This window comes from Puntigrus tetrazona, chromosome 3, assembly GCF_018831695.1.
Source record: "Puntigrus tetrazona isolate hp1 chromosome 3, ASM1883169v1, whole genome shotgun sequence".
Lineage (NCBI taxonomy): Eukaryota > Metazoa > Chordata > Actinopteri > Cypriniformes > Cyprinidae > Puntigrus > Puntigrus tetrazona.
This window is the reverse complement of record NC_056701.1, coordinates 22,616,429-22,641,857: the sequence shown is the minus strand read 5'-3', so window position 1 is coordinate 22,641,857 and position 25,429 is coordinate 22,616,429. Positions and strand designations below refer to the sequence as shown.

General features: G+C 42.0%; 3 protein-coding genes across 4 annotated transcripts in view; all 3 read left to right on the top strand.

Annotated features, from left to right (window-relative positions):
• The first annotated feature begins 671 nt into the window (after positions 1-671).
• Positions 672-3,340, top strand: atp5mc1 (ATP synthase membrane subunit c locus 1). Its single transcript, XM_043233993.1, has 5 exons — positions 672-794; positions 2,092-2,139; positions 2,601-2,675; positions 2,762-2,949; positions 3,024-3,340. Exons 2-5 carry the CDS (start codon positions 2,101-2,103, stop codon positions 3,136-3,138), a joined length of 417 nt encoding a protein of 138 aa, XP_043089928.1. The 5' UTR covers positions 672-794; positions 2,092-2,100; the 3' UTR covers positions 3,139-3,340.
• Positions 3,341-4,330: 990 nt separating this feature from the next.
• On the top strand, positions 4,331-10,307 carry ube2z (ubiquitin-conjugating enzyme E2Z). The gene is made up of 7 exons (XM_043233992.1): positions 4,331-4,979; positions 5,680-5,752; positions 6,523-6,710; positions 6,827-6,938; positions 7,039-7,151; positions 7,300-7,390; positions 8,429-10,307. The coding sequence occupies exons 1-7, from the start codon at positions 4,663-4,665 to the stop codon at positions 8,603-8,605; spliced, it is 1,071 nt and encodes a 356-aa protein (XP_043089927.1). The 5' UTR covers positions 4,331-4,662; the 3' UTR covers positions 8,606-10,307.
• Positions 10,308-19,116: 8,809 nt separating this feature from the next.
• Positions 19,117-25,429, top strand: part of igf2bp1 (insulin-like growth factor 2 mRNA binding protein 1) — a 32,803-nt gene continuing 26,490 nt past the window's right edge. For both annotated transcript variants that reach the window (XM_043230386.1, XM_043230378.1), the window contains exons 1-2: positions 19,117-19,700; positions 20,943-21,003. In XM_043230386.1, the coding sequence (XP_043086321.1) occupies positions 19,526-19,700; positions 20,943-21,003 (236 nt within the window). In that variant the 5' untranslated portion in view covers positions 19,117-19,525. The remainder of the gene's footprint in view (positions 19,701-20,942; positions 21,004-25,429) is intronic.

The following is a 25,429-nucleotide window of genomic DNA, read 5'->3' as shown; positions in this document are numbered from 1 at the left end:
ACTCCGGCCTCTAAAATATACAAGAGTCCATTAAAGATCTCCAGACGTTTTGGTATCCAAAATAAAATTAGAGAGGTAACTGCATATTTTGTACAGATGTTGAAGTGTGTATAGAAAGGAACATGAAAGTACTGTCCATTTATTTTATGATTGTATCAATACAAAATACTTTTTACTCAATTTATTCATACTGTGTTGACCAATTCTAATTATTTTAAAGTAAAAATTGGTCACTGCCCGTGAACAAGAAATATCAACGCTTTAAAATAAAACTGTAAATTATTTTAAAGCCTTAACTCTTTGAATTATTTGGGATTATTTGTACCTGTTTACAGACATGTGATTTTCCTAATGCTTGTTTTATTTACTTTTAACATTTATATGTATTGTTGTACCTTTTGTTTAATTTATATTGTATTGCCTTTGTACGTTCTCTGTTCTAAAAACTACAATTTAAAAGAACATCTACAAGGCGGGATTTCCACCCAGAGCAGCCAATAGAAACAGGGGACACGGGATGCGATTCATGACTTTCCCGGCGTTCTTCCTTAAGTCATTTGATCCAATCAAAGAGGAGCCACCTTCCTGACAACGCCCATGATTGGGCGTGTTGTGTGCGCTGACAAACCTTTCAGCCAATCAGAGGGCGCGAGCGTGAGCCTCTGCCCAATCACAATCGAGGACGTAGTTCCGAAGCTTATAAATGACAAGGTGACAGTTTCCGCGGAGTACTCGTTGCCTCTAGCCGTGAGTTCGTCCCTGTAACCCCGGGCCTTGTGTGCTGTATCTAATAGGTGAGTCCGGTTTATTCTGCATTCGTTTAAAGATACATAACGGGCAGCTTTGCGTTTTTAAAGCTGTGCGATTGTGCGGAAGTTGTTGATCTGTCTCGGATAACTATAGAGCCATTCAGAGAAGCGGCTGCTAAAGCTCCGCTAGCCGCTTGTCAAAGTCATTTCATGTGAATGAATGAATGAATCAGTTTGCTATTACGTCTTAAGACCCTGACACGTCCAGCAACCGGTAAATAACACGAATGCTCCTTAACTTCGAGATTACTATTGCTTTTTAAACGCATTAACTTATTCACGCATTGCTCGTGACACTTGCAAAATGTCTGACTCGCGCAGGGCCCTCAGGATCCCGTAACCTAGCGCTGCGCCCAAACCATGCGATTGCATGCATTTTTATATTACACTGAGGCGCAGCTGTGAATTATATCTGTTTCGTGTTATAAGACCGTTTATACGCTTTTAAGTTTCGCTAAAGCGCCAGTCAAAGCGATTGGTGACCTTCACTCTCCAGTCTGTCCGCCCGAGCAGATTCCAGGCAAGTTCAACATCTGAACTATGAGATTAATGATCTTAGGAACTATTAATAATGTCTTTTCGTACTTGATAAAATATTTTGAAACCATTAGCATGGGCCTTATTCTCAGGCTGTTCGAAAGGTTATCCATACAATCACCTGAAATAAGTAGAAATAAGCAACCTTGGTAACTTTGAATTGCAAATAATTACGAGAGCTTGCATGAGAGGGAAGATATAGAGTTATCTATATATTGAGTCCAGGATTTATGGCAGGACTTGAGTTGATGCTCGTGTCACAATGTGGACTGTTGAACAGGCTCCATCTAATAACCTCGATTTTATTTTTGATGCTTAAACTATCCCACCAATCCGTGCATCTTTATTGTGTGTAAAAACTCAAAACAGCCAGTCCGTGACCTCTATGCTGCCATGTTTGACCACTGACCTACAGGGGATGTTGTCTTGGGCCGAAGCAGTCTTTCATCCTTTGATTGGATGTGCACGCATCCAAACGGATCTAAACGGATGCGTGTAAAGGGTCTTTTGGTTTAGGTGCCGATTAAATGATGGGACTTCTTTTTAAAATCTCATTTGCTTTCTCTGAATGGCTTAATCTTAAGTCTCTTCAGTTGCTAAGTGAGTTGTAAACTAAGTCTTGATGGCCCAAACCTGTCTTTGTCGCTCTATCACGGTGTATATTACACTAAATGAACACTAAATTCCATGCCATGCTGTAACTAGTGCTTTTCTTTTACCTGTCTAACATCTTCCTTCTCCACAGGCTTCAAACATGTACGCTTGTGCTAAGTTTGTCACCTCACCTGCTGTGGTATGTATTCAGTCTCAAATACGTCACACTCCATTGACCGTCTCAGAAAATGACCTTAATGCCGTGTCTTTTCAGAGACCCTTTGTCTCTTGAGTAATTGTCTGTTAATTAGTTCTAACCACATTCATAATCATGCATTTAAAGGCTTGGCTTAGGTTTATGAATTTTAGATGTTTTGGTTCAAAGTTGCATTAGAGGAACGCAAGTCGATAATCATAGTAAAAGATGCCATGTTTGTTCAGAAGCTAGATTAGGAAAAGAGCTAGAGCAGTAATTAAATACCAACATGTTTTTTTCTTCAAGTGCATTGATTTAAGGTTTTTGATCACATTTAATACCAATTGGATCCTTGCACTCACATAAAACTTGTCTGAAAGTTGCTTTAATAAAAAAAAAAAAAAAAAAAAACAATGCTCATCCCATTTTAGTTCTCATTCTGAATTAATATTTTTCTACCTCAGGTCCGTGGAGGATCCAGGGTTTTGGCCCGGCCTGTTTCAGTGGTGTTCAGCAGAGGTGAAGCAAGAACTGAACAGGTAAAAGAACGAAGTGCCTCCCGTGTGACTTTTTGCTCAAAAACTAACTTGACTTGCACGTGCTTAATGTCTTTCCCCCTGCTCAGGCCGCTCTGTTGCCGATCAGTGAAGTGAGCCTTCTCAATGTAACCCGGGGCTTCCAGACCAGTGCTGCATCCAGAGACATCGACACAGCGGCCAAGTTCATTGGTGCTGGAGCTGCCACGGTGGGTGTGGCCGGGTCAGGAGCGGGAATCGGGACCGTGTTCGGCAGCCTCATTATCGGCTATGCCAGGTAATCGGCCTCTCAAACTTGGTTTTCGTCAATCATTTCAGCTTGTTCCTAAATCGCCTCTTCTCCATTGACAGGAATCCCTCCCTGAAACAGCAGCTCTTTTCCTACGCCATTTTAGGCTTTGCTCTGTCTGAGGCCATGGGTCTGTTCTGTCTGATGGTGGCGTTCCTCATCCTGTTTGCCATGTAATTTGGATGTCTTCATGCGGTTCGACTCCCCTGATCTGGAGACTGGAACTCTGACACGCAGCTTAGGCCGTGGCACCGCCATTCCAACAAAACAAGAAACTCTCTCCCTTTTTATGTTCCCCTGTACCGTTTTTCTCTATCTGAAAGTTTTATGTAAGAACACACTTCACATAAGACCATCTGAAATAAATGGTTGAAATCTGTCTGCTGTTGCTCTCGTTTTTGCGCGTTGAGGAAAGGCAGACTAGATTGGGGTTTAATATTGGATTTGGGTAAAGTTTATCAAAGTAATTTAACTTGACAATGACAGTGATTTTATATTTAAAAAAAAAAAAAAAAAAAGTGCTAAAGGTCATAGATGATGCACCATACCATATAACAAAGGTTATACTTTCTCCCTTTCATCCCAGTTTCACCAAACCTCATAAGCCAGTCTTGGGTTGTAAAATGCATCATTTTCAACTTAAAGTCCCTCTTATTGAACGTTATACATTTTATATGCAACTAACTCATTGTGATAAATTTCTCAGATTTGTTTTAAGGAGTTTTTTTTTTTTTTTTTAAAGAGATGGGTAGCCATGGTTACCTGCCAAATATTTTGTGGGTACTGTTTTGAAGTTTTTGTATTCTGAAGAGCTAAACTATCATGAACAAACACCTTTTGGTCTCAAGTAAAATCAACATGCATCCCGAGGAAAAAAGTCTGACCCTTAGGAACTGATTTGATTAAAAAAAAATTATATATATATATATATATATACACATATTGCTGAATATACTGCGTTAATCTCATTGAGACTAGCTTTTGCATTTTTATAGTTGTTTGATTCTAAATGTGACTCAAAGCGAGCGCAGGATTAATGTAGACTGATTCTTTAACACTTGACTCTTATGAACTGATTCATTTTAAACGAATCGACGAATAAACATATGGTCAATCAATATGGTCCGATTCGCGGTTCTTTTCTAACGAACCATACACAAATTAACACGACTTTCCCATCCTCGGGTTACCGTTAAACTCCAAATAACCTAATCCTGAATACGGTATAGAGCCGTTTTCATGCGATAATTTGACGTGTGGTTTAAAAACACACTATTTTGAGTTTCGTTAGCCCAGGCGCCGAAAGAGTCGTTTGAAGTCCGAATCTTCTCCAGGAGTGCACCGATAGAGGGCGCTATTTCCTTCTAAACGAAAAGGAAGTGAGGAGAAATGAAACAACACCGATAAACAGGCCAGGCCAAGCGAGGAGAAACTACGTTTACGCGCGTTTAGACTCACTTCCTCACTGATGCGAACCACAAACGCGTCTCTAAGCTCAGCTAGCGTTGCTTCGGACGACAGCTTGTTCCTACGCCGCTAGCTTGTCACGGTTGAGGTCGGAAGAGGAGAAAGGGAAGAATATGTAGGAGTCGTTTCTGCCTTCCTGCCCTTCTCCTCCACTTGCCTCCGAGCGAGGAGAACTAGAAACCGCATCGGAAACGGATTGATCTGACAGCGGCTCCCTCGGTCGGTTCATCGACGATGGCGGACAGCGTCGGGGAGGAGGCCAACGGCTCCGTGGGGACGGCGCAGGGCCACGGGGCGCAGCTCTCCGCGAGTTTGGGTAATTCCGTACCGGGCCACTCATCAGCCTCGCCGCCTCCAGCGGACACCGGCCCGGTCGAGCCCTCGGTGCCCGTGGTGGCCGTTCCTCCGTCCCTGCCGACCGGTATCGTGTCAGGGGTCCCGGCCGGAGCGGGCCTCCTGTCCCAAATTCACGCCACCTCCTGGGATCCCACCCTGAGCACCGACTGGGACAACGAGAAGGCGTCTCAGCAGTGCATTCTCCGGATAAAAAGGTAACGCTGGCCTGTCGCGTAGCTCCGTATTCGTCTCGGGACGCGTAAGGCAACTTTTTTAAGTTAATCTGCGCGACGCTTGCGCTGTTTGTTTACTTTCCTGTCCGAACATATGGCAAAGGAAAGTAGGCTGTGTGTGTCAGAAAGGCTGAATAAACGCAGACTTCCGATTTAATGCAAACTAACTGATTTAATACTTAACTGCGCAATTGTGATTCGCGGCAGTGGCTTTTATTAGTAAAGAGGGAAAGTTATGAAACGTGTGTGAAATATCCCTCAGACTACAACCAGCCGCTCTCTACTACCCTGGCGTGCTGAAACCTTTTCCAACCAAATGTTGCAAGCATATTAATCTATCATAGGCGACTGTATTAACAAGACACAATGTTGCTACTCTGGGGAATTATCACTTGGCAGTGACTCTGGCCTCGGCATGAAGTGATAGATGTCCCTCGAGGAGTATTAATGGAGATGTGGACACAAGACGAAAGCGCCCGATGACAATCAGTTATGTTTGCGTGTCTCTTTAACCCAGGCGGTCAGTGCTCTGATGATTTTCTTGGCGGGGTGTTTTGTGACCCCGGCTTCCTTCTCGTGTTTTGACAGAGATATGGTGCATTGTCTAACCGATGTCTCTCCATGCTAGTGAAGTCTCTGTGTTTGCTCATACCACACTCACACTCTTCTTTCCTTCATTTAGAGACATTATGTCCATTTATAAAGAACCTCCTCCAGGTATGTTTGTGGTTCCTGATCCTCATGACATGACTAAGGTAAGCATGAGCGCACTTCTCCCTCACAATATGGAGATATTTCTGTTTTCTGCTCCCTCCGTTATTGTGTTCTTACTAAATAATGAAGTCATTTATTGCTTGTGTACAGTTAAGATAGTAGGATGTGTGGACTAACAATCAACAGTACTTTTACAGCATTTAGCATTCTAGATTAATGTTAATTACAACATGCGTGCTACTATATACAAAGTTTGAGGTTTTTTTTTTTTTTTTTTTTTTTTTTGTAAATGAATACTGCAGCTCGGATATGTTAAATTGATCAAAAGTGACAGTGAAGATTTAAAAACAAAATATTATTTTAAAATAATGGAATTATTTCCATTCAAAGAATTCTAAAAAAAAGTTCTTGAAGACTCTGATATCATTTAGAAGGATTTCTGAAGGACATTGAAAACTAGTGGCTGATGAAAATCTAGTTTTGCCATCACAGGAATAATTTTTATTTTAAACCTTTTTTTTTTTTTTTTAAATCTTAAATGTATATATTTTATTTAACCTACCTAAAACTGATAAACAGTAGTGTAGTAATCCTTTTTTTTTTTTTTTTTTATGGTTTTAAAATTTGTGTACAAGCATGAATTAACACTGAACAGTGGTGTTAAATGTAACGTTAATCTAAATGAACACTCTGTGAAAGATGTGTGTGAAGATGTTGTAATGAGTCAGGAAATGGCTGTAGTGAATGGATGTCTGGTTATTCTCCCTGCAGCGGTTTGGAATAAAGCTCCTTCCCTCTCGTGTCTCCACAGATTCACGCTCTCATTACTGGCCCCTTCGACACACCATATGAGGGTGGCTTCTTCCTCTTCCTGTTCCGCTGTCCTCCCGACTACCCCATCCACCCTCCACGTGTCAAACTCATCACTACCGGCCACAACACAGTTCGTTTCAACCCCAACTTCTACCGCAACGGCAAAGTTTGCCTCAGCATCCTTGGGTAAGAACGACTTCTTTTTGTGATTGGATTCACCGCATGTATTTTACTTGCCGAGGACGTTGTGAGTTATAGCTAGTTTTATCGTCCCGATTCTGATCGCCGTTTCTTTTCCACAGCACTTGGACCGGTCCGGCGTGGAGTCCCGCCCAGAGCATCTCCTCTGTCCTCATCTCCATACAGTCCCTAATGACGGAGAACCCTTACCACAACGAGCCGGGCTTTGAGCAGGTACAAACACTCCCGACCGCTCGCTTTCAGATGTGGCTCCCGACTCGTCCCGAGCACAGTGAATGCTGTAGTTTATTCTGCACTGTCATCCGTTCGCTAGGAAAGGCATCCAGGTGACAGCAAAAACTACAACGAGTGCATCCGCCACGAGACCATGCGAGTTGCAGTGTGTGATATGCTGGAGGGCAAAGTGCCATGTCCCGAGGCCTTGTGGTGAGCGATTATCCCTCCAACATTTTGCATAATCAGGCTTATTTTAAAAGGGCCTGTAGTCCATAGCAAACCTCTCTAAGTGTTACTATTAGTACTATTACTATTTTTTTGTGAATACCCTTACAAGAGCATTGTTTTTCCATACTAGGAGCGTGATGGAGAAGTCCTTTCTGGAGTACTACGATTTCTACGAGGGGGTCTGCAAAGAGCGTCTGCATCTCCAAGGACAGAACATGCAGGTAATGACCGTTTGCCCACGGGCTTTGCTACATTTCACATCACACCGCCTTATTTGTCATTTGCATTGTCGTCGTAACGTCAAAAGTACAACCTTATGCAAACGTTGAGCACCGTGGCATTACAAACATTCCTGTTCGCTGCGGTGAGCCGTTCACGTCAGCGCTTACAGGAGACCAGACAAAGAAAGTGACGTACTGCCACACCTCCGAGTGAAGAGCTGAGCCGAATCACTCTGCACCGCTTCTGCTCGCCAGCAGCCGTTTCTGTGGAATTTCCAGGGTTGTTGTTGTCCTTTAGTCACACTATGAATCAGTTTTCAGGCATTTTGTAGACGTGTCGCACACAATTAAGTGGAGCTGTTAAATTTTATTGTTTTTTGCGTGATTTCTTCTTACTAATAGTATTATTTTTTTATCTAAATATATATATATATAGTTGACAATAAAAAAACCTGGGCTGTGTCCTGTGGTGTGACAGCAAAAATGAAGGGAAAAATACAAATAACATGAAGAGGTTTATCATAAATGTTAGATTTCTTTTTCTAGATTTTACATTACATCATAGGACACATTCATATAACTACCCCATGATATATAAATAAATAAATGGATGGATAGATAATGTTATTTTCAAAGTTTTTCAGCATCATTACTCCAGTCTTCAGTGTCATTGGATCCTTCAGAAATTCTGATATGATTATTTCCTGTTAAAAGAACATTTATTATTTTTATCGATGTCAAAAACAGCTGTGCTCTTGATTTTTGTGAAAACGTATGTTCCAAAAAAACAGCTCTTTTAACATGGAAATCTATCATAGCATTGTCAATGTTTTGACTGTCACTCTTAAGTTTATTTCCAGCATTCTTGCTGAATTGAAGTATTCATTTCTTTCGAAGGAAATAAAATCCTGATCCCAAATTTATAAAATTTCGAGTTTTCTGTTCGCCAAAAACTTTTTTTTTAATTTGTTTTGGTACTTGGCACCTTAGTTCCTGTTCTTTCCATCAAATGTATCCATGCTGTCACGTTTCTTTCAGGATCCTTTTGGGGAGAAGAGAGGTCGTTTTGACTACCAGGGTCTGTTGACCCGTCTCAGAGCCATCCAGAGGCGATTGCGGGAAAAGTGCCCGCCGGAGGACAACGACGGTGACTCTGACTCGGACACCAGCTCGTCCGGCACCGATCCGGACAGTCAGGGCAGCTCACAGCCTTAGAGCGCCCTCTATCGGGGTGCGAAGCGAGCAAGGTTAGACCGTTCCCCTTTACCTGCAGCTCCGGACTTCTCTCAGGCGAGCACAGATGAAAGGAGTGCCGAAAAACCCTGATTCTACTGACAGAGGACAGAGTTTCTGTCTCATCCGATCGGTTCATATTTTTCCCCTCTTGCTCCTTGTGTGCTGGCCAATGACTGCCTTTTGTTTTTCTGTTGTTGTTTTTGTTTTGTTTTTTCCCCCCCCTGATGGAGAAGCGGTTCAGTCAGGACGGGGACGAGCTGTATATGTGCGTGTGTACATTTGTAAGTGACAAAGATGTATACACCGGCTTCTCGACAGGTCATCACAGCCGCGGCTTTTTTCAGTCCATGTCTCTCTGTCCCTTCCCGCATCCATCGTAGAGCTAACAGGACAAGTCACAAGTCAAATAAGTGATAATGATGATAATAAAATCACGCAAAACAAACCGGTTTACTTGCAAATGCACGCACGTCTCACACATTTGGCTTCTGGTCCTCTTTCTAAAACCGTTTTAATTTCATTCACGACGTCGTTAAGAACTTGCGTTGAGATGCAAATTCAAAATGAATTGAAAACCACACTTTAAGACGGATGCAACTTAAAAGAAAAAAAAAGAAAAATGTATATTTAACTGTTCATAAAGAAGTTTTATTTTAATGTTCAGTGTTCTTAAAAATTCTATCGAACTGGTGAAAGCATCACTTACGGGAACGGTTGCCTTTTGAGTGTCGTCGCCGTGTTGGACATACAGTTTTGTTTGGTGAACTTCTTCAGTCTGTCTCTAATTGTGAAGCTGTTGAGTGTCAAATGAGACAAATCTCTTCTGTTATTGTTCTGGGAGTAACCTCGAGTTCTCAACAAGCTAGGAACTTTCTTTTGCTCACTTTTCTCGGTTATTTGACTCGTAATGCTTAGACGGCAATTCCACTCCAGCCTCCGCTCAAAGTGTCCCTGGATACTGCTACGAAAACGTCTTTTTCTTTACCGGGGATACTGTGGCCACTGGTGTCCTCATATGCAACAGGACGAAGCTGCCTAATAAGAGGAACGGGATAATATCCAACCCACACTCGACACCGTGGTTCATGACTATCTATGCTCCTAAATCTTTTGCAAAAATCTATTGCAATCCATCCCTTTAAATAGCAGAAATATATATATATATAGTTTTCCACAGCATGCTAAACACAACCAGACTGGCAGCATTTAGTATTTTGTATACATGTACAATTATAATGCATTTTATTCACAAGCAAGCAGATTCCATGTAGTCTTCTATTAAGTGAGCCACAAAACCACACTTTTAATGACGTTTTGCGTTCTCAGATGGGCCCAAATACAGCCGCGGGGTTTTTTTTTGCATGTGCTAGCCTTTTGATGCAGTTGATTTCTCTTAAGTGCAAGAGAATGTATTTTGGTCTAGGACATCATATTTTGACGAGACAGTGCTGTTAGGTTGCTTGATCGTTTGTTTTGAATGAACAGTTTGACTCTTGAGTCTATGTTTCTCTTCTAGAACGCCCTGCAACAGGAAACGGTTCCCTTGACTATGAGTTTGACTTTGTGATGTACTAATGCTTTTCCCTTGTTAGCAAAATGAGAATGAATTATGTAAATAATTAATGTATCGATCAGTTGCAACTGTAATAAGAAAATATATATATAAATCTGATTCTGATTACTTGTGCCTCTCTTTGATTTCATTTGTTTCCTCACCTTACTAGTTTAAATCTATTAAAATTGCATATAAATAAATATATATATAGAGAGAGAGAGAGAGAGAGAGAGAGAGAGAGAAATAAATACACAAACATGGTTTCAAATGACACTCAAAATAGCTATTTTTGAATATTATGTCTAACACATTTGGTTTTGTGGGATCATGACGTTTATGAATGATGTATAAAGGATGCTTAATAAAACAGAAGCAATAAGTTATTCATTTTTCTAGAGTTTTATTCAGGGTTTGTCAAAAGGTTCATATATTAATAAAACATTTTTGACTGACTGATTTGGACACATTGGACTTAATTTAAATATGTTGAGTGCAACTGTTTTGTTAGAGCAACAAAACAATAAAATGCACAGGTGGGTCAAAGATGAAACTGATTTAAACCCAAAAGAATTACGTGCAGTATTGCTTTAAATCGTTGTTTTATTCCCCCATAATGTAAGTTTTTTTGTGTAAATCTTTGTGTAAATTCATAGCGCTTTTGCTTTTGTTTTTCTGAATCAAAAATAAAAGCCAGGTTTTCCCCTGATTTACTAAATTTACCCACTAAAATGTCATTAAGTGTAACAATCTTGTCAGGCATATTTACAACAAAAATCAATTTACGACACACTGTCCTTCCACCGTTGCTGATAAATGAGTAAATCCTATGTGCTTTAGTAAGAATGTTTTATATGCTTTCTTATCCTTTTATACATTTTAATGTTACAAATAAGAATAAATGTTTTTTAATTTTTGTATAAATATCGTGTTACACTGTATCGCAGTGTAACATTACACTAATCAAACGTTGACATTTAATTGTCAAAAAACTTATTTGATACTTCAAAAGTAGACATGCATTCGTTTTGTGAATTTCTTTTGATGCAGACGTCTTAACCTCTTCGACCCATGTATATTTTGGAGCCGAAAAAATGTTGCTTGCGTTATTTCAGACTCCCGTTGGTGTAACACAATCGAACCGTCTCAAATGAGCTCTGTTAATAATGCAATACAATACTTTAATAATGCACTGTAATGCGTGCGATGAGGACAGGGCTGACACACCGCGGGACCGTCGTTAGAGGGCGCTAGTGTGTGGCTGGAGCCGGACCCGCCGTGATGAAGAGAAACGGTGCATCGGCGCGAAAGACAAGGCTCTGGGCTGATGGTGATTCTGAAATTATGAACCCGCTTACAGAGGCAGATTCTGCTTGTAAACATCATGCAACAGCTATGCAAATAAAATAACACAAAACGATATTAGAAACAAAATAACAAAAAGTACAAAACTGTCACCAGTGGTGCCCTTTTAAAACTATATGTAGATGCTAACGTGTACTTTTAAAGTACTGACATGTTTCTTTAGGGATAAATAAGGTACAGATGTGTACTTTTTAGCTTTTGCACCAGTGACAGATTTGTGACTTATTTTCCCGAGTGTTTTAAGATCAATCTGCTCGACCAAGATTAAAATAGTAATTGTAAATGTTCAGCTCTTAACGTAACATCCACCGAATAAACGCTTTAAAGCTCTCGAAAAACCACCTTCGGTTTGATTCCTCCGTGCTGTCTCAGACCTGCCCGGCTGAAGAAAACTCATCTCCAAACATGAACCTTGGACGTGCACACAACTGAGCAGATCCGTGAAGAATCAGGGCTCTTCTTTGAAGGAACTGACATAAACGCAGCCCGCTGTATTCAGTCCATCACCAGGAGACTGGGTGAACTAAAATAACTGAATTATTAGTTTTAATACCGCTTTTGAAAACAGCAAAGCTTTTGTCTTTAGCAGATTCAGTTATGAATTCGTTTCTCATTTATTCTGCAGCAGGCTGCATCTTTTGCATCTTTTGCCTACACGCACCATGAATGCAGCGCAGCGTCTCGGACTTTGATGGACAGAGAGTCGCTCGCGCGGGATTCCTTTCGCGGCAGAAGCGCAACAATTATGACAAGGTTTGAATTTAAGGGGAGGGGCGGTGAAGATCGACGCCTCGTGACGTCACCACGCGTATCCATCCTGCGTAAAAAAAAAAAAAAAAAAAAAAAACTAGCCAAAGTTACCAACAGGTTACAGCGACAGGACCGCGCAGAGCAACACACGAAACAATTGAACGTGACAGAAAGTCATGGGGGAGAAACCGAGGAAACCTCGCATTTGCGAAGCGTTTAAGTCATCAGCCGCCTGTCGAAGGGGAGGTTATCAGAGGAAGTCGTGAAGAAAAGGTTGAAAAGATGAAAGCTGCTTCCTAAGGGTCTCTGCGCGCTTCGGGCGTGTAATTTACTGCGCGATACGATAGCGCTATCTAAACTACAAAAATGTCTTTACTGGAAACGGTAACGCATTCATTCACCAGAGCGGTTTATTTCCTAAGATGCGTTATCCTCTCTGGAGCAGTCGCTTTGTTTGACTCAGATTCGTTTCGACTTTGGTCTTTCGTTAGAGCAAGCTGATTGTTTAATTAACACAATTATTACAAAGGGCTCAACATCTCGGCCGTTTATCAGAATGACTTCGCACCCGTAAAACACTTTAATAACTCGTTAATAACGCCAAGCACGGTGAAATAATTAGACGTGTCTCTTGCTCACGGTTTAGGTTGGTTTAATCTAGCGTAACTTTTATTTAACCTGTAATGCATATCGTCCGGTGTGCCGTTTTAATCGTTTTCGGTCTTTGTTATTTGTTTTCCTTTCACGCGCTGGAAGTAAGTAACAATCTTAGCAGCTGGTAAAAGATTCACAATCTAACGCGTGGCTATGATGGAAAAATACGTACGATTTAAGCACACGGCGTCAACGCGATATCGTGTTTGATTTTGTTGAGTTTTTGCCAGTTTGGTCGCGTTTAAAATCTCTATAAATGCAGGCTATAGTAAACCTTTAAAGGCGTGTAGCAGTCGGTCAGCGTTGCCGCGCTTGACCAAATAAACAAAACAAACGCAGGCCAGGCGGACTTTGAGGACCAGTGATGTGTAACTCAGCTGCAACCTCTCTGTCGCGTCCGAGGGACATTTTACAAACGAAACGTGCGCTAAACAGCGCCGTTTTGATACACGAGTCCGACAGAAACTTCGGGTAAACGAAAATCATTGCGGTTTGTAACACAGGCCCCGTGCGATCTGTATCAATCAGCGTGGAATTGGCTCCCACGGTGTAATAAAGACAGCACAACGCTCGCTTGAATTTGTTTCTATCAGACCTTATTGGACTCATAAATCGGCCCGGTTAAGGGCGCTTCGCCTGGCGCGCGTAATCGGCGGCACGAAATATGAACGATAAAATGCGCTTAAAGTCAACACACAATTTTATCCGCGCGTCTCGGCTCCTCGGAACATGCATTATCTCAAAATGCCCGCTTGGTGGAAGCAGCCACGTGCGAGTTATCGCCCTGGTGGGCATAATACACCTAAAACGCCACCGTCTTACAGCTGTCGGGCGCTTGATCTCGTTTTGGTACGGCGCGTAGTTCGCAAAACGGATGCGGAGGGCCGCTGACGCGTCTGTCGAGAAGTTAGATATCTCTGATATGAGAGTCAGCCTCAGATCTCTCTCTCCCTCTCTCTCGTCTCTACGAGTAAATCAGGCGCTTTAAGTGTGTAAAACTTGCGTATCGTGTGATATCAGTCAAGGCTGGTGAAGAAAAGGCAAACTTCGCTTTGCGTGAAGCGAAGCGCACGCCGCGCGCGGACGAGGGAGACACGGCCGAGGAGTATAATCGTTCACATTGTACGTGCGGGGGTGTGTTGTGCGCGTCACCGGTTTAGAGGCCAGGCGCTCTTCTGATTGGACACACCCTCCCCCTCTCCATTTTGTGAAAAGCCGCATATTAGCTGCAAGTTGCTGGTCATAAAATCTGTTTTTTCGTCCTTCGAAAAGCGGATATCGAATATTGAGTGTATTGCCACCGAGAAGTTTAATACAGTAGAGGAAATGATGATATGAATCAGTAAGGTAGCTCGACCGCAGCGTGTGCGTTGAATGAGGATCATTCCTTTTTCTTTCCTTCCTTCTTCTTTTCTTGTTAATTTATCTTGTCTTATTGCGTGTTAGCTGCGACAAACGCTTTCTTTTAAATCTGTCACTTTCCTTTAATTTGTTAACAAAACGTTATTGCAAAAATAAGTAATTTGCATGATTAAATATTGCAGAGACATTTTTAATTTGGCTGATTTATTTATTTCATACGTGCTTTTATGGGTTTAAATCGCATACTTGAGACGATTAAAACTGCTTGCACGTTGTGCTGTTAACTATTTTGTTTTTGTTAATAATTAGTGTCTTGCTAAAAGCTTCAGATGTGTTGTGCACCTAACTTGTATTTATAAGAGAAAAAGACATCTTGTTTACTCAAACTTTAGTGGCTTATTTTATAAGGAGATTAGGTCATATCTCAACTTGTTTTAGATTTGAGAAACTTTATTGGGAAACTATAGAAACTATATATATATATATATATATATATATATATATATATATATATATATATATATATATATATATATACCTGAGAATCAAATTTAGGCTACTAATTATTATTCACTGGATTTGTATGTAAAACAATTGCTTGTAATATTATTTATTTGCACAGATTATTTAAATCAATGTTTTTATAAACCCATCATGGCATCAAAAGGTTTGAAAGGGACATCTATTTAAAAAAAAAAAAAAACACACACAGATGTTTTTAATACACCAATAATATTTTTATTAATATTATATTTTTAATAATAAAAGAGAAGTCAGTTTGAAACGATTTGTTTTAAAGTTGCGCGACAAAACCGTTTCAACACGCTAAACATACTGCTGGGTCTTCATTTGTGGCTTACTGATTAGATTAATAGGGCTGGATTTATAGGATTTTACAACCACAGATTATATTGTGTTATTGCCAAGACAGCAGAGAGGGTCTCATATGCTTTGAGTGGCATCATGGGAAAAGACAGGGAACTGCCAATCATTCTCAACGTCCTCCAGGAGGGCAGAAATGACACCAGTCTTTGCCAGTATTTAAATTGTCCAAACGTGTTTTTCAACAGAAAGTAACATCTTTATGCAACAGAATGTAACAGAAATGTAACCGATTGTCGAAACAAATAAAACATTGTATAAAACTATACAGAATGCTGAAAACTATTTGCACGGTTTGTGTTGCAATTGTAATGTTCTTTAATCCAAGGCACTTATAAAACCAAAAAATATATCTTTGAAAACTTTAAATCAGATTTGGTATTGCTGGTATTTTTGTTGTTGCAAACATATGCACATAACTGCTAAAACGAAGAGTGAAATCGACGTGTTTGGATTACGTATTTCTAACATTAGTGTTCTTGTATTTGTACGTGCACGAAAATAACCAAAATGTGCACCTATTTAAAAGGGACTCAATTCTGTTAACTATTTAATTTATAGAAGTGCTGCGTAAGTGTGCAATATGTAAAAATAATCGCACACTTGTGGTGTTATTATTTCAAAGTTTATTTGATTTAATTGTTCTTAGTCAAATTTATTTAATTATTATTCAGCAAAGTGACTCGTTTTCAGATCCAGTCTTTGTTTTTAATTTAATTTAGAACTGATTAAAAACAACGAAAGCTTAATAAAGATCAGTCGGTTCTTTCCGTGATGAGAACTGCACGCATGAAGATACAAAAGAAGCAAGAAAACAATTCTGGAAGCATTGAGGGAAAACATGCGTAATGAAGTCTTTACCTCATGCACTCTTAGACCTTCTTCTGAAAAAAGCCTTTAGGTGATCATGTGGCTAGCACAAATATGCATACTAATCTGACTTTCTTGTGATAGAAAAAAAAAGAAACTATTTTGGGTCATAAATATATATATATATATAAAAAAAACTTTTGATCTAATTTTGTATTATAAAAACCATACAACGAAAAATGCACATGCAATAATGTTGTTTTCCTGTCCCTAGACTACATTTACACAATGATAGTCTTGTTGTGGCTATAGGTTTTGCGTAGTTATATAACATTTCTCACTTTTTTTCTATGTAAAGAAGCTGATTAAAAATGCATATCCACCGATTACATAAAACATGATTAACCGTCCATGTTTTTTTCAGATACAGTCTTCCATTTCCATGTTTAAGACTGACCTTGCCTCTGGTCTCCAATATGCAAATGTTGCTTTCCAAATATTAACAGTTTAAAAAAGATCCTAAGAATTGCCGCAGAAACTCGCTTTACAATTACATAAGTAGACATGCAAGCCAATCAGATAGCCCTGAACTATATGGGACCAGACCAAAAATAACTTCAGCTTTGTTTATATAAGGTTCGATTGTGTTGCTTTGTGCCTTTCAGATTTTTTTTTTCTTCACACCGTTCGTTATTGTCTCCAAAAAGTGACCTCGAGTTACTGAAATCGACCGAATAGCATGTAAACTGTAAACGTTTTGTCATTCTCGTTACTTTTCAGAACTTTGCCTCCAACGCTTTGTTCCCAACCTTAGTGCTAAATGCGACATGATGCAAAAGAAAACGAAGCACTTGTTCATGTTTTCGGTATCTAATCCCGCTGCCATCGATGAAATAATTGTTTAGTATGAGCATAAACCTTGATAAGAAACAGCTTGCACCATCAAGCTCCTAAATTCCCTGTTGTCCTGGATGAGCTCCATGCCTGTGGTCCCCCTCACCCAGAAAAGAGATGCCCTACCCCCACACTGGCTATTCCTCATCCCCCTCACAGTGTGTGGTCAGGTCACAATCTCAAATCTCAGAGTCCCTCTTAAACTCACAGGGGGTTGTATTGACATGCCAATTCCTTCACAGGACCACAAAGTGCACCCCCTTGCAACAGTTACCGGGTGTAACGGGACGTTGAAAAGAAATTCATATCTCATGCAATGCAAGAGATGACGACTTCCAGCGGTTTTGCGCGTTCATTCTTGCTTTTAATAGAATATGGGCTAGGCATGCATTTGACCTAGTAACTTTAAAGCCAACTCTGTACAATTGCTCACAAAAACAACAAGGGTTTAGACGGAAGCCACCAGATCAGTGACCTCTAGTTCTTCGTAACCTGTGCATGTCAGCCGGGGTGTTGCAGCAGAGATGTGCAACCGAAAGCTCAATCTGTTAAAATTCACATGCACCTAATAGAGTCAATTACCTATGGACGGCCTTGCTGCACGGCAAAGAGCATGCGTTATGCATCGCGGTGAATGAACATAAAAACAGGGAGCGTAATCCTTGAAGAAACCTTTATTTAAATCGCAGTAAACCCCGGCGAGAGACCCCCAGGATGCGTACGTGCATCACGGGATACTTCACACTCATTCAGAGGTTTGAAAAAGAAACAAAGTGATTGATCGCTACAGACGTGTTGCACAATTCGGATACGCACACAACTGCGCCTCTTTAGTCAACCGCTCGTAATCATTCTTGAACGAAATAAGGCATGCTTGCGATACTGCGCTTCGTTACTGAAGGAGCCCGCCAAGTGTGATTTAAACACGAGGGGAGCTCAAGGAATCAATGAAACGGAACGCACTTCATTGCGGTCCGTCGTTACGGGGTTCTTGCGAAACGTGCGTGAACCACTTCTCACTATTGCTGTAATGGACGGGAAGCCATTTTCTCACAGAGAGCCGGTGTACTGCCGCCACGTGTACAATTTGAGAGGCGCGTAACAAAACCAACCGCTCGAAATTCCCATCTGATTTGCGTTTAACTCGTTTGAACGTGGATTCGAGGTCGGATTTTTCAGACCCCGGTACGCGGCTGGAGAAATCCTCGCCATGAAACGCAACGCACACAGCGCGCGCACACAATAGGCAACGCAACAGTTGCTCACTTCCTGTTGGCAGGCGGCATCCCCGATTCTAGGCCCTGCTCTCCCAACTGTTGTCGGACCTTCTCGCGACGTGGAGGCGAGCGCGAGAACTTTGGGGATCTGCGGGGATCCGTCTCGCTGCCGGAGCCGACCCGTTAAAGTTAAACTGGATCCCGCGTTCCTCGCGCAGCCAAGTTCCCAAGAGCCGAATTAAAAAGGATACAGTGTTTCAATAAAACCATGCATTGAATATGTGTGTCACTGCTTCGTATTTACTCCACCTCAAAAATGTTTGCCATAAACTTGGGTTGTAAAACTACTCTAATTAAATATTTTACTTCACCGCCCTGGTCGTGACCCACGGCTAACAATGTCATAAGGCTACTGAAATACGAGTTTCGTGCTCAACTTTAGCCTCTCGCGCAAGGCAAGCTAGCACGATGAAGAAACGCATTCGGGCAGCAACCACGTAGGGGGTGCGTTCGCACGTAGAATAGCCTAAAATTGATCATGATAACAAATGGCCTTTTGTCCTGTAAACCGTGGAATCCGGGAAATTCTCGCAAACGCGAGGTTAAAAGAGAACAGGAAACGTGATGTTGAGCGCCTAAGTAAAACTGGAGCATGTGTGGGCTAGCATGAATCTTTACGTCTGTGTGCACGGCAGGGCATATACGGTACAATGTACAGAAAATGTTCCTGTCTTTCCAAGCACACAGCTTCAGAGATATAGAGAGAGAGAGAGAGAGAGAGAGAGAGAGAGAGAGAGAGAGAGAGAGAGAGAGAGAGAGAGAGAGAGAGAGAGAGAGAGAGAGAGAGAGAGAGCGCGCGCGCAGGAGAGAGAGCGGAGGACCGGCCCCTTCTCTAGCTACTCTGAGACCACGTGGTTTCTTCTTTGCAAACAAAAAAAATTAGTAAATTCGGTTTTAGAGGCGGTGCCATCGCCAAGCGGTAGGATCTGTGTGACAGTGCAGGGTACAGCTTTAGGTTGAGGGGCAGCGAGAGGAAAGAATTTCTCCCGATCCCGCTATACACTCGCCACTATTCCATCGTAACAAACATCAGCTTAATTCAAACTGATATCATTTCTACACCGCGCTGGGATTTCGCGAAGGTTGCTACAGTGAAGAATATTTACCACTCGCCTGCAGGACTTAATCAGACTACAGCGTTACTGTTAGTCGAACTTTCCCCTTTTTTATTTTGGATTGTCTTGCAGTTTGATTTTTTTCTTCCCCTCTCCGTTTTTAATTCCAACCGGCTGACATCTACATGATTTTGTAATCCGCGGGTGTCTTGGTCCTTTTTTCCAAAATTAAGCGCGTTTTGCCGAAAAGTTTTATTTTCATTTCTGTTTTTGGGGGGAGCGTTACAGTTTTTCCACGATGAACAAGCTATATATTGGAAATCTCAATGAAAACGTGACCGCAGAGGACTTGGTTAAAACCTTTGAAGATTACAAGATCCCATACTCTGGACAGTTTCTCATGAAAACTGGCTATGCGTTTGTTGATTGCCCGGACGACCAATGGGCAATGAAAGCGATTGAAACCTTTTCTGGTGAGTAAATTGATTTTAATGGGCCTTTCGTTGCCGGTTTGCTTCTTCGCCGGTTTTCTTTCGTAACTTACCCCGGTTAACCTCCCGTAAGTGTTTTGCTTGTTTATAATTCGGATTGCACTGTTCTGCCGGCAATCTCGGGTTTTTTGTGAAAATGAATCAACGTTTCTACTTTTTGCCATTGAAGCCGGGGGCAACGTAAGGCTCCACAGTGCAAAGGTGCCTGAGATAGTGAACTTTTAAGAGCAGAGGGCTCGCAGACGCTAAAAGCATTCGTGCACGCATCAACCACGACTTTACTTTCTTTGCTCTGACAGTTTAAAACGTGCAGCGTATCCTACTTTAGCGAATAACCGCGCGTTTAGCGTCGTTCTGATTGTAAACTCCGGGACGTGGTTCTCCTGAGCTCAGTCTTTAGGTTTAGTCCAACCTACCCCGGCACGGCTATAGAATCAGGTCTCACCCCTCCCCCTTTGGCTAATAGGCCAGTGGAGCTAAAATGAAACATGTTTCGCGAAGCCCCTATTGAGTTAATGGCCACAATGCTGAGGGATACCTTCTTGTCTTTGACACATCCGACCGTGTAGCATGCTCATATGCTGACTTCAACCGTGCAGTTTCATTGCATCTGTCCCACTGACCACAAAATATGTCTCTCCTCGCTTCTCCACATATGTAGCATGTGACGTGTGCTCTATATAGCACGAAGGTCGCCATGCCGATAAGGATCCAGTTGAAACTATCCACCACATGAAGTCACGGTCAACATTAATTCATCTTCAGCTGTTCTTTTTTATCGCTATATGCCTCTTAGGTCTCAACCAGAGACGAACAACAAATAATAGCCTACACATATGGATCCTGTCACACAGTTGACGCAAATGGCTCGTGTAGCCCTTGAGCAGTGAACCTCGAAAGCTTGCTAAGAATTTTTGTCATTTTTATTTCATTGCTATTATTTTTTTGGGTTTAATTACTTTTTTTTTATTAGCACCCAACCCTTGCGTGCACAACACCCCAAAAAGCTCCTGTAGGCCTTCCGCAACGCAAGTTCTACAGTAAAAATACCGCTTCTCCTCACGCAGGGAAATGCATATGGAAATATTTGAGGCAGACCTTTTATTATGTTTTAGTTTCAAAGTTGGCTTGCATTGTGAGGCCCGTTTAAGCAAGCTGTGGTCTCATTTTGTGAGTGAGGTAACGAAAAGAAAAAAAATAATATATATTTTTTTCCTTTTCCAGGTAAAGTGGAACTTCACGGCAAACGAATTGAGGTCGAACATTCTGTCCCTAAGAAGCAGAGGTATTTGCTTTCTCTTGAATAGTTGGACAATTGTTTGCTTGCTGTACTGTATGAAAGATGAATGTGTATGTGTCGTGGCTGTGGCACAAATACGTGTACTGTGTGAGCAGGATCTCGCCGTGTGCTTCATTTGCTGATCTGTTTGGTTGTAACACTTAAGTAGCGGTTACTTTTCAAGAGCCTAGCTCTCTGTGTGCGACTATTCTTTGTTTCTCTTCACGTGACGGATGTTACAGTGCTTGGATGTTCAAAGTGGCATATTCTCGTAGCGTTATATACCACGTGCCGTTACGTTCACGGTTGCTGCAGCGCTACGCGGGAGCCGTCTCCACGTTAGGCATATGCGTGCTTATTTGTCAAACGTGTAACAATGCCGGTCCCCGTGTCATTTCAATCACTTGTTCCCTGTTGATTAGGCCTTGGCCTACTGCGAGGCCTAGGCCTCGGTGCTTGATTCGTTTAAGCAATTCATGCAACACAGATTTAGTTCTCCAGCCCGCTGTGGTTTTATAAGCTACTATTACTTCGGAACACCATCGTTGTTCGTACTTTTGTGCGGATATTTAAAGGGTAGACTTTGTAGGGAACGCCGCTTCAGGTCAGCGCTGGAGAAACAAAGCGTAGCCTATATACATGGCTGTGTTCCATAAACTATAGCTACAGTTTGAAGGATTTGTTGCCCGGATGACCATTTATCCGCATTCCTGCTTATGGTGGAGAATACGCGTAAATGTGAGAGTGCAACTTGGCGTTTAAAATTAAAACTACCTCCTGAAACGTCTTTATGTGCGTTGTGGGGAGTTTACATGGCGCGCAGAAGACTGTTTATGTGGAACAAAAAGGTCTCCCCCCTTCGTCCCCACCCAGCTCAACTCTCCTTCTTACCTCTTTGCACCCTAAACGCATTTTTTTCACAACCATCCGAGCTACACCTGTTAACCTGGCGTGTAACTCGATGGCACGGTGTTTTAAAACGACGCATCACGTGGAGAATCTCGATAACGCGTGCTAAACGACAAGAATAAATATTTAGCAGTTAACGTTTTTAATTCTTCCGCTCACACATGCTTGAGTAATTCTTTGGTAGGTGCAGCTGATGCATTTGCGTTGTTTTGATGGCCGCTTTCTAACCAGTTTCTGCGTTCGCCCGCTTTACGCGCTTTAGCCGTAAATCTGACATACGTGTTGCGAGAGCACATGTGCTTTGCATGTATAGCGTTACGCCGTACGTGTGAGATAGCCGTTTTAGATTTGTTTGCATGCACGTGGCTCAACGTTTCTTTAAATGCACGTAGCCTACCGATGAAGCGGACTCTTCGCGAAATCATTGTGAATTAATTCGCAGCAGGTATATACGCTTTTAATAGGCATCAATGGCACACGTTGTGATTAGTGTTGGGAGGCCAACTGTAGACTTATAGTATGACACGTGGTCGCCATCAGTATGAAGAGTAACCAACGTCAGCAATTGAGAAAATGGCGCACAATGTAGCCCTCTGTCGAAGGCTCCATTTGAAAGCACTGGGGCATTAACATGAATGGGTGTAAATGCATATTTACAAATTCATTTGATAGCGCCATGTAAACAGTTTGCTAATCCGCGAGCTAATCCGTAATATAATTGCTAGGTGAGGTATTTTTTATGCTAAAAATACGTTTTGCTATGTACTTTTTTTTTCTCTCTCTCTGTGTGCGTATGATAATTTTAGAATTCGTATAGTCTGCTCTGGTGAGACGCTGTGTGGTTCTTTTGATTTCGAAAATTCCAAGTAACCAGAACTCAGGCGCGCGCACATGCACAGAACACAACTAGAGTTGTGGAAAATGTATTGGAAATGTTAATTAGAGTGGAACTGTTACTCGTCGCCATTTTGATAAACGTCTTTGTGGGGCTGGCCTCTGAGGTGCGGGACTTTAAAAAAGCAGCACACACCCCCACCCAGGTCAGCATATATGTTGATTCGACCCTTTGTTGCGTTGCGTGCGTACGTGCTGGCGGAACTCTGACCCCGTCCAATTCAAATGGATAGATTTTTTTTTCTTAATTTGTGCATGGACGCATTTAAATGGCTTCAGGTTTCATGTGTTGCTTTGGAGAAGTGTGAATGCGGGATGAGTAACAGGGTTTGGGGTGGGGTGGAGGGTCAGAGCAGATCCTTTCCTATTGTGCACACCCCTCGCGTTTGGTAACATCGGGCCTGTCTTATGTAACCCTTATAAGTGCATTTAGTAATGCATTTTGTTGAAGACATCTCATTGTTGGAAAAATAAACAAATAATTAAAACTTGTGAAAACAGCGAGGCCACCAAAAGCGGACACCGAGGACGTTTTTTTTTTTTTATTCGGTTGTTCGAAGTAATGTGCATGTAAAGTAGTTGTTGGTAAAACTGACGTGAAGTGTGTGCAAAGAATACAGTGAAGACCATAGAGGGTGTAGTGAGTAAGCCATAATGTTTTGTGCATAGAGCTGTGTGGGCGGCTCCGTGTCTCACGCCTTGAGTTTCTCCCTGCTTTATGTAATGTTGCATTGGTGTGACGGGGCCATTTGCAATGGCTTGATGGGCCACTTTTGAAGTCCTTCGGCAGGAGAGATTTAGAGACAAGGGGAAGAGCCACACCTTTATGACAATACCGGGTGTTAAAAGTGTAACAATGGCCCTTCCCCCTTCTTCTAGATGCTACTCTGCATGCTGCCTTCCCCTTGTAAGCATCTATCAAGGTCCAGAAAGCAACATGTTTTTGCTGCAACATTGTATTGCCCCCTCTCTCTATCTCAAAAAAAGCAGTAGGGATGATCATTGACAAATTGTGGCAGAAGCTAATTCTTTGCGAACTGAATAATGCAGGAGAGAAGTCGTGCAAGAGGCCAGTGTGGTGCATAGAACTGCAATAGAAATATTTATTGTAAATACACTGATGAAAAATGCAACCGAGGTACTTTGGGAAAACATGAACTGGAATGCGTAAAAAGTGAATTGTTTCCAAAATGGCAGTCTAAAGTAAAGTCGCTCATCTGACTGCTTGTGTGTATTTGTGAGCAGTAGGGAAAAACTGTGCTATTGAAGTGAAAACTGACTTCAGGTTTATTGATAAAAAGTGAAAGGGGAGGACCTGTTGAGGTGTGTGTGTGTGTGCGTGCAGTGTTAGTAGCTTCTCCCCGTTGAGCTGTTTTTGTCTCATGATGGTCTGTATTGAGACTGTACACAGTTGATTTTCCTTTCAAGTGCAATTTTGTTGGAAGCTAGAGTTCATCATTTACCATGGCCCGTGTGTGTGGCCAGATCCGTAGTGATTGAAATAATACACCAAAAATATATTTTTAAAGAACAACAAATAATGAATCGCTTGCAATTTTGGAAGAACTGTAAATAGCCTGTAAAAAAATATAATAATAAAAAGAGATGTATACACCCGGTATGTAAAAAAATGCTTTGGTCGCATGGCCAGAAGGAAAAACCTACAGACTGAAATAACAGCAATTTTGTATAAGTAACCTCTAAGTAGAGATTAGTGCATTTGAAGTAGCCACATCTCACCAGACCTTCACAAATTGGCTTCATGGAGAAAATAAGGGGGGAGAAAAGGTAGAGTTTTGAGTCGAGCCGTGGCGTTTCACCGGGTAAATAAACGAGCGTGTTGCGATTGCATGCTCAGGCAGTCAGAAGCCACACTTGCCTGCTCTGTCCTCTCTGGCTCCCTCCCTCCTTTTCTCTCTGTCCTTTTCTCTCTGTCTCCGCTTGTGATTGTAGTACTACAGAAGGCAGGGGGAGGGGTTTTTACGAAGAAGGAGGTGCGACCAATCGGGGGCCAGGAACACCTGTGTGCAGTTTCTCAGAAGCCGTTGACGGTGCTGCACGCGAGGCAACCTCGTTCTCGTTCTTCCTCGCTCGCTCTCTCTCTCTCTCCCAGCAGCATGCTTGCTCGAGTGCAGCTTTTTCCCCTTTTCTTTTCCTGGCTTGCATTTTTTTTTTTTTTTTTTTTTTCTTTTCCTCTCTGTATCGCGCAAGGCTGTCCTTCTGCTGCGAGACGCGCATTTTTGATTGATTCCCACATTGGCAGGATTGCAAAACGTGCGGACAGGCAGTCTTGTCAGTTCGCTCGCATGACGCGCTGCTCGCAGGGCTTGCCTGAGCAGGAAGAGGGAGGAGAGGAGGAAAGAAGAGAGGAGATAAGAGGAGAAGAGGAGAGGAGGGGGTGGGGATTGAGGAGGGAATGCACGGCAGCACTTCCTTGTGGGCTTCCCTTTTTCTTCTGTTGCAGAGAGCGGTTCTCTCAAAACGGCCGTTGTTTTAAATGGGGGAAACTGAAGGACGAGGGACAAAGGGAAGAATGCTCATAGCACGTAGACATGCTGAAAATGTGAAAGTTAAGTGTGCGTTGTGCCTTTAAGAGCGCCCCTCCCATTTTAACCCCTTACCAATGTGT